The sequence below is a fragment of the Struthio camelus genome, chromosome 2, assembly GCF_040807025.1.
Source record: "Struthio camelus isolate bStrCam1 chromosome 2, bStrCam1.hap1, whole genome shotgun sequence".
NCBI lineage: Eukaryota > Metazoa > Chordata > Aves > Struthioniformes > Struthionidae > Struthio > Struthio camelus.
In genome coordinates, this window is record NC_090943.1 from 41,985,931 (window position 1) to 42,000,901 (window position 14,971).

The window sequence follows — 14,971 nt, forward strand, 5'->3', positions numbered from 1 at the left end:
GGAAGGTGGAGTAGACATTAAAAAAAAACCCAGCAAACAGCCCATCATCATCATCGTGGAGCCCTAGGATGAACTAGCAAAACATCAGAACTGAAACAATGGGCTGGAAACCGTACAAGGCAAAGGAGTAACTTTTCCTGAGCTTTGCAAAGGTGCAACATAACAATTGCAAGAGAAAACACGAGCGTGTGGCAGAAAGCTGGCATACAATGCTGGATGTAAAGTACTTGAGACAAGGGCAGCAAGCAACTAGAGAGGCGGTATGGACGAGAGATAGGAAAGCAATCCATACACTACAGAAAATGCATGTGAAACAATGAGTGCATATACATAAAGGGAAAGGGGGCCGACACTGGAAAGCATATCCAGACCTTTGTGAAAGGGAAGGGAAGAGAAAGAAGCCCCCAATGACTAATTTTGTTACTCCTGTGGAGTCCTCACTACTCTACAGTTCCCAGCCACGGGAAATCCACAACAAGTCAGACAGGGTGCGGACTGCCCCATGCTCTGCTAATTTCTAGATGCTGCATCAATTGTATGGGACCGCTAGGAAGTAGTATAATTTATGTAAATTACACAGATGGGCTGCTTTAGCTTGCAACCATGTATACATCTTGTTTTTTCAGTGACTTGCAACATGGTTGACTTTTTTCTTATATCAACTCATCTGAGTTGACACACCTTCTTTTTTTAATTAACAACATGCCTCTTTAAACTACAAGAGTTCTTCCAGCTCCCCTCTTGTACAGAATAAGATGATATACAATAACTCCAGGTTAATGCAAAAGTGTCTCATTTTTATCAATGTATGGCACTTTTCCATTGTAAGCAATTTCAGTTCTAGATTTTTAGCAACGTTGGTTTAGAAATAGCTTTAGGAAAATATGCATTTATTTAAAAGGCAAAATTCCAGTATCTTCACAGAAGTGTTGTAGCAATTTCTTCTTATACTAATAAAAAAACTTTTTTTTTTTTTTAAAAAAAAGCAATATCTGTGCTTTTCATAGTAATTATGATCTTCATTAACAGTAGAACAGTACGTCTTCAGTAAAAGATCACCCTGTCCTCCAGAGGGATGAGACCTGGAAGAAGAAACCGGCACCTGGACTGCCACCTGCACCCCTGCCTTCCCCCTCTCTCCCATCACGGGCAGAAATTAAAAAGCTAGGTTTGTCTGCACAGAGGTCTGGTGTCTAGAAGCGAGTTGCAGTCCCTCAGCAAAGCGCCTTGTCTCCGTTCCTCCTCAGCGTGGCTTCAGGGACACATTGGCCTCTCTTCCCAGCATTAGGTTATACAGAAGCAAGCACACCCACACGTTTCATATACGCTGTTTTCAGTGTCCCCAAAAGAACAGGCTATGAACCTGTCTTGTCAGGTCACATAACACAGACTGCAGCCAATTGCGTTCCTCTCCTGCCCCAGAGGCAAGCGCGCTCTCCCTACGCTCCCTCTGCAGCGTTTGCGCCATGCATAGCACTTGCCGTAAGAGCTTCCCTGCAACGGAAGTGGCGGAGGATGCTGTGGGAACGGTCACATCCCCCCGTCCATGGCCACGCTGACTGGCACATGGACCACCTGGAACCAAGTTAAGTCTTACCACTGACTTCGATGATCTTGGAAGACTATAAACTTTTAGAGCGGTCAGCATTACACAGAAGGTACAAGGCAGACTAAGGAAAGGAGCTGCCTGTTTTCACTAGCGGAAAGTAGAGATCAACCCAAGTGGGCCATTCACTTGGAATAGTAATTCAAGCAATTATCACAAAAGTGATGCATTGTCTTCATTACAGCCTTAAGCCGTAAAAGGCAAGTAACCCGTTTTGGTAGATGAATGATTTTGCTTCAAATACTGAAAGCTAAAACAAGCTCAAAATTCAGTCCAAATGGTGTCCCATTTCTTCATTCCATTGAAAATTATGAAGAGATTTTCTGACATAAAGTGTTCAAAATGATGTTAACAGGTTTAAGAAACAGTTTTAAAAGGGACAATACAGAAAGAGAAAGGGTATAAAAGAATTAGTACACCCCATTGTTAGTTTTTTTTCCTCCAGTAATTTACACACGCTAACTAGAACAGGCAAACAATTGTCCCAACTATTATTTAAAATGAATTGAAACCAGGGCCCTGAAGTTAGAGAAAGATGAGAGTTTATAAAAACGTAGCACTCTTGTTGCAAGGCAGTGACAGTTATAGAAGATTGTTTCTTTAAATATATGTTAGTTACCACAAGAAAAAATACGTGCATTAAAAAGAAAATCAGTCCGTCATACTTCTAGGAACAGGTTTTTTAAACAATTATTCTAGGCTGTAGAAGATCTCTACATTTACAGAATGACAGCTTTACATCTCTGGCAATCCAAGTCAGTTTGGCTGCTTCAATAGCAAATATTTATTTAAATGAATTCTTTCACTATATACGTACTTTCTACATCTACTCATCAAAAGCATCCTAAACTTATCATGAAGGGACCTGGCTTCTTATGTGACTGTGACAGACCTCAATGTGACACATAATGGTATGTAACTACCATCGTGGCAACTTTTTTTTTTTTTTTTTGCTTACCCATCATATCTTTTGCCTTCTTGAAATGTTTATACCACCTTCCAAATTCCTGACATTTTGCTGCTGAGACATTTGCATAGTAAGTGCTGTTCACAATGGAAGAAATCATACTCTGTGTGAAAAGGGGAAAAGAAAAAAGTCATCTGAAATACATAGCAGTACAAGTCAAAGCACAAATTATTTCAATTGTTGAAACCATTATATTTTTAGGGTTTGAGAACCATGTTGCATTTTTAATCCTACTGTCCAAAGCCTTTTAAAAAACTCATTAATTGGGCATTAAAACAAACCAAGGTATACTATAAACTGGAGCAAAAAAGTAGATGTACTAAGCGAAGAACAAAGTTATTGACAAAGAAACATTGGGCAATGGGATGGGCTCTAAACTGAAGAAGATGTTCATCTTGAAAATGCATTTTTAATACTATTTCTGCTTTTAAATTCATTTGAGCCCTCCCATACCCACACAAGTTTACAGGCCTACAGACACTACACTGACTCTAGAAACGCAAACAACCACGCAAGATATCCATGCTCGTTCCCTTCGTGCTGCTTTCCTACAGGGTTGAACCCAGAAAATCGTAAGTCCAAAGTTAATCTGAATGAGCTAATAGTAGGATACAGCAAGGTGGTTTATAGTAGGATAAAATACATATGTATCAGACCAAAACAATCCCAGACTTGCTTTTCCTAAGTAGGATATTTAAATGATTCACAGAAACAGGCTTATGAACAACTCTCATTGACATGTCTAATTCTATAACTGAATAGTAGCCATAAAATATGCTACAGAATGATAGAGATGATTTTGTCTCAAAGTGTTCTTGAGGTATCAGAAAGCTACAGTGAGAAATTTACCTTCTGCTCAGATTTAGCCAATTTTAATACAGCGGAATTTACAACGCATAAAACTTTCAACTCTAGTACATTCTCTTACAAAATCAATTAAGACTAAGCCTTGCAAAATGAAGCACTGCTCCAACCTGAAAATTATACTCAGTATATGATGTATGAGCAACAAAATTAGTAAATGCAATTTCAGTAGACTGAACTTTGCCACCCTTTAAATTTTTACGTGGAAAGTAGTTACTTTTAGCTTAACTACAGGACTTGTCCAGCATATTGAGAAAACAATGACAGTCAAGAAGACAAAGCCCTGATTATTATGTTTCTTTGCTATTCAGCATGTAACATTTAGCTATATTTGTGCTGTCGTAAAATCAATGTACAGCATGAACCCTTTGTTATACAAACTGTGATAACCACTAGAAGAAACAGTTTAGAGTAAAAATGCAATAAATATTACTATAAGACTGCCTATTATAAGGCTCTTTCAGCTTCTGAGTGAAAGTGCCTTGATTATCGATCTTAGTGAAGCTCATTATAACCATTTGTTTTCTAACGTGTTACTCAGTAACATGCTATTTGTGGAACCTCAGTACCGTTACAGTGAGGCTGTATTATTTATGCCACGCATGGACACCCTCTACTCATCAGGAAGCTATTATTACGTTTTTCTGAATCACCAAAATTCTTACCATTCCTTGATATTAATCTAGCATTTCTGAAATTAGCTAGAAGCCTTTTGTCAGTAGTATAAAAGTAGAATGAAATCTTGGTAGATTACTGTAACTTTAGCCTGAATGGCCTGAATCAAGCTCAGCTGAACTCAGCTTCAATTTCCAGTGTAGTAGCAGTATCATTAACGTCCAATACTTACAAAATTATTGTTTAAGCTCTTTTAGAGATTTAATCATTTTAAACCTAGGCACAAGATACATAAAGCATCATTAAAAATTACTCCTATTAATCTGAATTGACAAATTATACAAATACATGGACAACTGCACATGCAACCTATGTATTTGCATGTGCAAACCGGGGAGCTGCACATGTAATGGGTCACTTTGTCCATATTAGTTTATGCATTTGTTGTGTTTATAATTTAGATTTCAGGTTTTATCTTTTTCATTTTGATTTTGCCTGTTTCTATCGTCTTCTCCTGCAATAATAATTTTAACAGCATGAAAACACGTACATTAGTAGTAATTTTAGTGAATTTGCTATTACTGATGAAGACGTTTGCCTAAGATTTCCTAATCTTCTCATCCATGTCATTTTACAAAGACGACATGCCAATGATATGGCAGTTTGTGACATGCCCTGCTTCATTGAGAACAAATTTAATGCAGTTACTTTATTTTACAACCAAACAGGGGAGCAGACTGTATAAACACTGCTTGGAACTTTAGCTTCTTTGATACGATGTGAATTTGAGACTCTGATGGCTACTATTGGGATTTTATTCTAGATTTTCGAAGTATCAAGAAAAAAAACCCACAGATATTACCTACCTATTTCAAAATTAAAATTATCCTGCTTTTTCTTCAAGAACACTTCACAGAAACATTCAAGTGATATTACCTACGTTAAGAATCCTCATCAGGAGGAATCAATGATTTATTTACTAATTCACTGAAGGCAAAATTTTACAAACCAGATAAAATATTACTACCTTATTAACTCGGAAAATAACTTGACAATATTGGATTTCATTGTTTCTATCCTTGATTTATTATGTTGTCATCAAACCTGCAGTCACATCAGTGCAGAGAGATGCACTTTTCTGTAGAGATAGGCAGAACAAACTATTTGGAAGGCAGTAATCAACAGCTACCAGAAAGGTGGTCCCTTTACATACCTGGAAATAATATTATTTTTCAAGTATATTACCAGCAAATTTTGATCCAATGAATCACTTTGCCAGTGGATTTTTATCTCCTATCTGCAGACCTTTTCTTTGGGGTTCAAAAAAAAAAAAAAAGCTACTAGGAAATACCGATTCCTCTATGTTTTAGTAGCAGTTTACATACATGGATGCCCACTACACTTAGGGCCTAAACCTGAAGACTGAAGTCTTCTTCTGAGTTAGTTGCCTTCAGACATCCACAACCTAGACTGGAGGATCATTGAAGCTTTTCCTCTTTCCCAGATCACTGTGCATAAGGAGCTCCCCACACCTCAGTTTAGATTTATCAATAATCAAAATGAGAATGATCCTATTTGAAACACATCATATTCAAGTACAACAGTACATGGAATTTATCTGCTTCTGTGACTCACAGATAAGGTATGTCTATGTACAAGGAATATGAATATACCATAGAAATATCAGACATATTCAAATGCATCACATTTATCACTCATACTCTGATTTCTTTTTCATATGTTGCAAAGAAAATTGACAAAATGCAAAAACGGGTCACAGATCCACAGACTTGACATCTCTCCTGCAAGTTTCTCCTTGAAACTTAAGTTGCAGGACTTCCAGACCACCAATTTCCCTCTCTCATCTCCCTCCACCCTTCCCCCAAACAGTATACTTGCAGCCCTTTTCTGAGAATCAGAAGATCTAGTCTGAAATGGTGCCACCTTCACAGAAATCCCACTATTCTGGAATGATACCATCTGCTGCAGCCCAAGTGCTCTTTTTTTAGCCAAATAAGTTAATTATAATTAGGCATCCAACAACTGTGTGGAGGTAGGGCTAGATTTGTTCTGAAGTTCAGCTGAGGTTCACTCAGTGTAGCTTGAACCAAATCCCATTCTCTTGGGAAGATTAAATATCAAGAGATTTGAAAACCAGACACTGTAATTTCTCAAAGAAGTTGGGGAGCTCTCTGGGGAAATATGCTAAATTGTTTCGAATGCCCGCTGAATAAAAATTGATAAAGTAGCGGTATCAGACACTAAACCTAAGGTAAAGTGCATCCTGCAAGACAAGAGGAGAAATTGAGGGTTTATGCTGGCTGGTCATTTCAGCCACCGTTTGGGGTGCTACAAAGGAGGTGTTTTTGAATCATTTCCCTTAACAATGCTCACCAACCAGGTGAAGTATTGTTCAATCATCGCTAAAAGTATACTGTTGTCCTTTTTGCAAAACAACAAAAACAATGTTAATCAGGTTAATTCAATCATCTAAACCAAAACTGTTCATGCTTTTCTGCCAAATCAACCAACCACAGCAAAATCTGTTATCAGTGATTGCTCAGCTTCCAGTCAAAAAAGCTTTTAACCCCCACAGTCCCAAAACTTCCCCTAAATAACCTTAAAATTATTTCTATATGGGTAGAACGAGGTTGTTTTCATGCCTCATGAAGGGGCAGTTGGGCTGCAGTATTTACACAGAACAAATACGTACTAACAGGCTTAGCAGTGAGTAACAGACACAACAGCTTCCTAAAACAACTCAGCTGAATTGGATATTGGGGATTCCTTTGCAAATGAAACATCCCCCTCAAAAGAAGCATTGTAACCAAAACTTACTTAGGCCTTTTAGGTTGTTTAACCAGGGAAAAAAAAATCCAAGCTTTTTTGCTACTCATTCATCAGTGTTTAAAGCTTCAAGCCTGCTCAGTGGAAGGGGCAAGGGCTGCAACAACTTATTTACACAATTATCTAAATACGATTAAACAGCTGATGGACAAATATTAAACTGGAAAATGTATAGTCATTTCAGCTTAATGTAATCCTCTTTCTGTAAACACCCAAGATGATTTTTTTTCAACCAGAACAGTCCTGACATCTCATAAGCCTAAGGGTGAATAGCAAGAGATTGTTTTTGATAGTTATAAATATTCAAAAGACATGCAGACCATCTGCTTTCATAATACAGGTAAAGCAAGACTGAAATGGTGACTGCTGTATAAAAATGGTTCTTTTAACAAAGTCTTCCTCTCCTCGAAAACTATAAAGACAGATGTCAAAAACTGTTTACACAGGGTAATCAGGAGCGTGCAAAATGTAATATTCCTTTTACACACAGTGCTTGCTAAAGAGATTTTTTTTTTCTTTTTCTTCCCATCTGTGTGTTGCAACACATTTCTACAAGTTAAAAACATTTTTTCAAACAGAGATCTCATGAATACCCAAAAACATGCTATCTGGTTTCTGAATGCTAATTAATTTCAACTAAGGAATCTGATTCCTTTTTCTGTAGGAAGGAACGCATGCTTTTGAAATGGAGTACTTCAACAATAACAGACACTGAAAACAGAACACCCCACAAGTTTAATTTTGCACTAGTTTGACACTGGCTATTTTCACAACTGCTTTACATACAAATCTGCATCTGTTAAATCTGGCTATAAGACAGACAGGAATAATTCTTCCTCTTTTCAAATGAGATTTTATTTATGTTTTACTATTTAGCAAGTTTTTCAATATAAAGCCTTATAACAGTGCAATGACTTTGTCAAGTGGAGTAGAAGACACCTTATCTTCCAAGCAGAATATGAACAGTGCTGCCCATAAACCCTACAGTCAATTTTCAGAGCTGAAACACTAATCTTGACAGTAACCTTTTAATGTATTATATTAATGGCACAGAGGCGTTAAGCACCTTTTTTATAATTCTCAATAAAATGAACATTTACTGAACAATCTGTCAAACTACTGGCTCCATTTTTTAAAGCCAAACTTTTAAGGCTCTATTCTACTTTCACTTCCATAAATCCTCCACTTTACTTCCCTAGACACCAGCAGGATAGCACGTTCCAATGCTGCAACCATAACATGCCTCAAAAAAAATAAAAAACCCCTATCCCTAGATCTAGCTGGAATAATGATAAATTTGCAGAACAGAATAGAACTTAAAGATTGGGGGGGGGGGGGGGCGGGGAGGAGAGCTCTCTTCATAAAGCAGAAGGACAGAGGAACTTTGTTTCCCTGATACTAGCCATTATCAGTAGCTTTGTTTCGTAGCGTGTGGATTTAAGCGTAGAAATCACAAACATCAGTTTTAATGCAAGCTGGAATCTCAGGGGCGTTTCTTTCTTAGGAGACTCTACATTAATATTTTTCAAACGAGAATGGAACATTCAAGCTCCAAACAGATAACATACTATTACCCCCAAATCAAAGATTTTAGCCCGTCTGAGCCCGTGCCAGCCCGCATGCTACAAAAACACAACCAGGGCAAAATGTTGTTCTCAGGGTACTGATATGGCAGAGAATTATCATCCGCCACTTTGAATAAAACCAGACCTATAGCTCCAAATATCCAGCCATTACTTGTTTTTTGGACAAGGAATCACAAAGGGACAGCCTAATTGCATATGAAGAATTACATTAAATTCATTGGTCCATTACCTTGAATATAGCAAGTAATGCAATGGAATTTTTTGTCATATGCCCTATAAACATGTAGAATAAGGAAAAAACCCACAGATGGACAGAGAAGAAAAAACCTTTTGTTTGTGCCTTTGGCATTGCACTGGGATGGCTATCTGACCTCTATACTGTTGCCAGGGTCAGGAGAATTAAGGATCTGCATGGCAAATGGTGGTCATATAAGTTAAAAGTGCCTAAAAGCAGATTTAAAATGACAACACTAGCGTTTTTCAAGACAAGACATAAACACTTCTTTCCTCCTTCTTCCTATCCTTGTTAGCCTAAATTATCGCCTCCTGCATTTCTGCCTTCTTACGTTGTTTTTTAGGGTTATGAACGTTCATATTAATGTAAACATAAACCTTCACTGAATTTAAAGAGGGAGGACAGAAAACAAAAAGAACCCCAATAAATTATATGTATATAAATATACCCACACACCAGAAGATTTTGAGAAGCAGAAATGAGGATTCAGCATCTGAAGGAACAGATCCTTGCATCACTTTTACCATTCTGTAATATAAATTTCCAGTTACTGCATGACAGAGCAGCATTCTCCCAATGTTTCCCCAGCATCTCCCACTGATGGATATAAATAAAGCTCAAATAAAAAGCTGCTTTCCAAGATACTAGTCTTATATCTACAAAGGTTAAAAGCTTCAGAGAGAGAGTTAGGTAGGTGGGAAATGTTAATTCAGATTTGAAGAACAGAACTGCTTTACAAGCTTTATGGCATGTTGCCCTAAACTTAAAAAAAGAAAGAAAAAAAATCACAACCCTATCCCATAAATCATAGGGAGACATGAGACATTTTTTGTCTTCATCATCAGTTGTCCAACATGATTCTTTTTAAGCATTCTAATTTTTATTACATACTACTTATAAATGGTGGGCATTTAATAGTAAAATATACCTGGCTAAATCCTTCCTAAGACCAAATATAAAATGCAAAATATAGTAAGTTATTTCTTAGTTTACTTTACTGGGGGAAAATGGCCCTTTATTTTCACGCGACCTGAAAATTTTGATTCTGTAGTGCTTTCACTGAAAGTGCTCTGACACCAGAGAGAGGAGTTCACAGGTATGGAAAGCTCTGTGCACTCTACCCATTTCAGTCAGCAATCTGCTTGAAAAAGCTGCTATGAAGTAACTAGACTAAGGGATCCTTTTATATTGTTATTTTGGCTTGAATTAGGAGCATGCGTTTTGAAGGGACTCTCCCGGTCATTCCCGCTCAGGTTCCCATCACAAAGCCACCTGAGAGCACCCAGGGAGAATCCCTTTGAGATGAAGGCAAAAAACCAGAAGCTGAGCTCCAACCACGAGCTGTCTCAGTCCATGGGACTAGAGCAGAGCTGCGGACTAGAGCAGAGCTGCCCCGATGTGCTCCAACCCCCCCCCCCCAGCCCCACGTCAGAGGCACCAGAGCCTCAGTTGTCTCCCTCACCAGCCTGCTGCTATTCCAGCCTACATTAGCAAGCGGTGCAGTGCTACACATGCAGCTGGCATTTGTCAATGCTCACCTCTTCTCCTCAGCAGGTTGGGGATGAGCACAGGGGAAGCTGGAGCCTGAGAGGACAATGCAGGCTGCACACAAAGGATGCACATACAGGGCAAACCAGCGTTTCTTGTACAGGAATAAAGTTGGGGTAGGTAGGGTCAGATTTTGGAGATCTCACAGACTGATCTGGGGAAAATCTGGAGGAAGGGTCTATTCCCATGGTCTTAACCCATGATTTTATACCTTCAATCTTCCTGTCAAGGGGACTGCTTTTATTTCCACCCCAGGTCAAAATCCTTCTGACTTGCTTCCTATGTATCTCAACCTTTTGAACTATAACACAAGTGGACGGTTAACTAACACAAATATTTTGTTTGATAGGTGAAATTTTAGACCTATTAATGCATTATATGCAGCTTTGAGTACATAAAAAAATGCAAAAATGAAGTGCATACATTTTCCAGTGAGAGATGCTGATAACTGATCTATCCTCAATGAAGTGCAATGCTTATTTCTCTCTATGGCTTTTGTAAAAGGCTCTTCAAAATTGCTCAGTATTTTCCACCAAGTTAAGAAAGATTTCCTTGCTGGGAAATAGGACATGTTTTTCAGTGAGTCTCTTCTCGGATTCCACTGTTCTGCTAGGCAAAGCATCAGATGTCTGGCATGAAGTTGAGCCCTAAGGCGCAATGTCCAGACAAGAAGTCATCAGACTCAGTAGCACTAACCGTTGTCTTGCTGAATTTCTTTTGGTGTTTAGGATAAGCCCTTTCTTTGATCTCTTTCCCTTTTCCTATGCAAGTTCTTGCGGATTTTTAAAGCCAGAAGGGACCATTATGAACATCTATTCGGACTCCACATAAATCAGACTATAGATTTTCATCTAGCAATTTCTGAATCTGACCAGGTTACCTGTGGCTGAGCTAAAGAAAACATCCTGTATTGATCTGAAGACTTCTTGTGCTGGATCTTTCACCACATCCCATGGTAATCTGTTTGACTAGATAAGTATTTTTTTTTTAAATGTATAACTAGCTTTTAGTTGGAACTTTATTGATTTCAGCCCCTAGGCATCTCTTATGCTTCTCATTGCTTGCTTAAATTCCCCTCTAGTGCCAAATGTAACATCCTCTGCCTATGCTCTGTTTAAAGGGTTAAGCGTCAGATTTATTGTTTCAGGCAGTGTGCCTCTTTATGAGCCACCTGTACTCAGACTTGTTATTACTCTCACTCATATAGAGCCTGATCCTGTGACGATATTTATCTTGCTAAAAGCAATGAACAAACTTCTTTCTTTCCAGAGAAAACTGTAAAAGTTTGCTAGAATACAGGGGAAAGAGTTATAGCATACAATTTTCTACAGATTCTTAACTACTGCTAAGTAAAATGACATGCAGGTGACATTTTAAGCAACTCTAGGTTAGATAAGATACTTGTTTCTCCTCTGTGTTGCTGCCTTTCACTAGCAAGAGATTTTGTGAAAAGTCTAGACGCTCTCAAGAATTTATAAAAAGATGTGAAATTGGATGAAGTGCAGAATAGGGAACAGAACTTTTGAGAACTTGGGGGCATCCCAGTAATGGGAAACCACAAAGATACTAACTGGGTAGTATATTTTGGTATGATTTAATTGTTATATATATTAAAAAAACCCTCACAATTCCAGAAAGTCTGGATATACTAATCCAAATACACATACATGCTAGGTAAAGTTAAGAGACCTGAAGCCTCCTCATCTCCAGGAAGGAAATTGATACTGAGGTCCTTTGCAAGTGCCTCAATCTTATCATCACAAAGTCCATCCTTCTGTAGCATAGTTTGCTTAAAGAAAAAAAAAAAAGAAAAAAAAAAAGAAAAATCTTGGAAAAGTTCAGAAGATGGCCAGGCCAGGCCCAGGTTATGCTTTAGCGCATTTTCCCCCTCCCCTGACCCATGGGAAATTGTTCTTTAAAAATTTACGAAAGAACTGAGACTCTCAGTGTAAGAAATCTTAAGTACTTTAAAAAAATAAATAAATAAGATGTGTCTATAAGGAGAGTCTTTCATGTGTTCCCACCCTTGGGGAACAGAACTTTTTCTTTTTGCCTAGTTTATTCCATGGCTTGGAGTGAGGCAGGTCTGAGGCTGCTGCTGTCCTGAAAAACCTGTCCTCCGATAAATGCTGCAAGGCACCAGAGGAATCTGATACTATTTTTGTTGTTCTTAAAGAAGTGTCCAAGGTAAGAGAGACAAAGCTCACCCTCACCTTAGGATTTTCTATCATGCCTCCTAGAAAGGAAAAGGAAGAACCTAATTACTAATTAAAAAAAAAAAATCTTTGAGAGTTTTGCTCAGAGTCTTGGATGAATATATCTCTTTTTTTTCTTGAGTTATTATGAGAGCCAAGAACTGAGATGAGCCTGGTCTGTCAAGGTGAGAGGTACCTCTTAGTATTACTACCCAAGAATTGGATCCTGCTGTGCTTTCATTCCTGTCAGGTAAAGATTATTATGAACTCAAGTAATTTTCTCTAGGAGATTTATCTACACCACCATGGGCCGTAACACAAGCATATGTCAGCCTTAAATCCGCTAACAATAACGCTGCAGCACCTCCAGAATTTACTCAGCTTTTGGGTAGGTTTTATAACCACACTGATCTCTGTGCCTACCACCACTCCTTGTAATAACTGAACCAGTTAGAGAAGGTCTCTGCAAACCAGTCACAGCAGTGATTAAGATGGAGACATACGTATCTACTTGCCCTTTAAATAGAAGGCTTAATTGGCTATGTGGATAGCAGTTTCCTAATGGACAGAAATTAAACTCCATTTAATTCCTGAGCAGACACTTCCAATATGCAAGGTTTACCACACATTTGGGGGGCGGGGGGAGAGAAAGAAAGAAGCCGCACGCACAACTCTCTCTACCTCTGACAACCACCGCGGAAAAGCAACATGAGGACCAGAATGGCACGAGTGTGGCAGGTGTGAATTGACCTGCGCTGGCAAAGCTGCGAGCTGGGAAACTTGCAAATCACATGCTTGTGCAATACTTGGCTCCAGTCAGTGCTATCATGTTCCTTATTTAAAAAAAAAAAACAAAAAAAAAAACTTAAAGACATGTACATCAAGTTAAGGGATTAACTGTCAAGTGACATTACTGAAATAGAGACAATATATTTCTTTATTGTTAATGAAATTCAGTTAAAAGTGAAGGAAGTGATAAAGAAAGTACTGTTTTGTAATGTATTTTACATAAGAACGTAATATAGAAAGGGAAGTGCAATTAAATCTTAATGTGGACTTTTTTATTTTTAGTTTATCATCTGGTTTACATTTTGAGCCCCTTTGCAGCAGTAAATTATGCTGGCATTTCTTAGGGAATAACTGCCATGTTAATTTAGTTTAATAAAATAACTGACAGTGAAAAGGGGGAAAACAAGCAAAAAGAGACAATCTCCCCCCTCCCTTATCTTTAGCCAAGTATTCAAACGCTTTCTATACGAATTGTCCGTGGTCCAACTCTGGCACCATGTAATAACACAATACATTACAACACAGTACAATACAGTCTTGGATTTCTGTAGCGCCCTTCATGCAAGCATCCCAGGGTGCTTTACAATCATTATGAGTTAAAATTAAAACTGAAGCACATACAATTCCTAATAGAATCATTTTAAAAATGCTAAACAGAACAAATAACTTTTAAGTCTAGATTTAAAAGTCCCAACAGTCAGAGCTTTCCTTGCTTCAATTGGCAATGAGTTCCAAAGCTCGGGAGCAAAGCGACTAAAGGCTCTCTCATGTTATGTTAAAGGATCTCTCATGTTGTTTATACTCGTGCAGTGCTCTATAGCCAACAATTTGCCAAGAAGAAGAAGAAGAAAAGACTTGTTTGCAGTCTTGCTTTAAAGAACACTGGAGGAGTTGCTTGTTAACCCTCTAATAAAGTTATGGAAAAAATCAGGGGTTGCTCTAGGCCAGGAATTGCCTGACTGCGTTAAGAAGTATGTGAGAAATAGGAATGAAGACAGGATTTTGTAGCGCTGTATTACTTGACTGCCTCCAAACCCACTAACTGCTAAACAAAAAAAAAAAAAAAACCAACCAAACAAGAAACCCAACTTTTATATATAGAAAAATATAAAATGAAAGAACATCACAGCAAATATTTAAAATACTTGTTATTTTATATACTTTTTTCAGGACCACCAAGACAGGGAAAACAGAAGCCGAGCAGTGCTCAGTTCTACAACATATGCACATTTTAGAAGGAAAATGCATCAGAAGAAAATGTATTAGGTTCCTTTTTTATCTTGTCAGTTCCCTAAAACTTGAAGACCATATGATGCAGATAAGCATTCACATGACAGTTCTCAAAACTGCTGAGATATAATTCAAAGCAGTTAGCACACAGAACGCAGGGAGGACAGTCACAGAAATACTGCTATTCCTTAAAAGAAAAAAAAAAAACAACATAGAGTTTGTACTCTGCTCACAGGAAAGCTTGGAGGAAGACGGCTGCTTATATGTTATCCTCTCCCTACAGCCGACTTGAAGGAGGAAAAAAAGAAAAAATTAAAAAAAGGATGAAATGAACACTAACACCATCTACCTACTGGACTCTCGCGCTCTGTCTCAGAAGCGGAAACCTCATGACAGCGCAGCTACTAGGGGACACACGGACATGTTACAGAGTCCTTCAAAGTCAGAAGCTGCGCTTATTTGAGAAACATGGTACATCCCTCTTCTTCC

At 38.2% G+C, this 14,971-nt stretch overlaps 1 protein-coding gene across 20 annotated transcripts in view; it reads right to left on the minus strand.

The window, feature by feature from the left end:
* The window catches only part of SATB1 (SATB homeobox 1), a 93,873-nt gene that overhangs the window by 44,665 nt on the left and 34,237 nt on the right, over positions 1-14,971 (minus strand). For all 20 annotated transcript variants that reach the window (XM_068935376.1, XM_068935365.1, XM_068935357.1 and 17 more), the window contains one exon: positions 2,565-2,676. In XM_068935376.1, the coding sequence (XP_068791477.1) occupies positions 2,565-2,676 (112 nt within the window). The remainder of the gene's footprint in view (positions 1-2,564; positions 2,677-14,971) is intronic.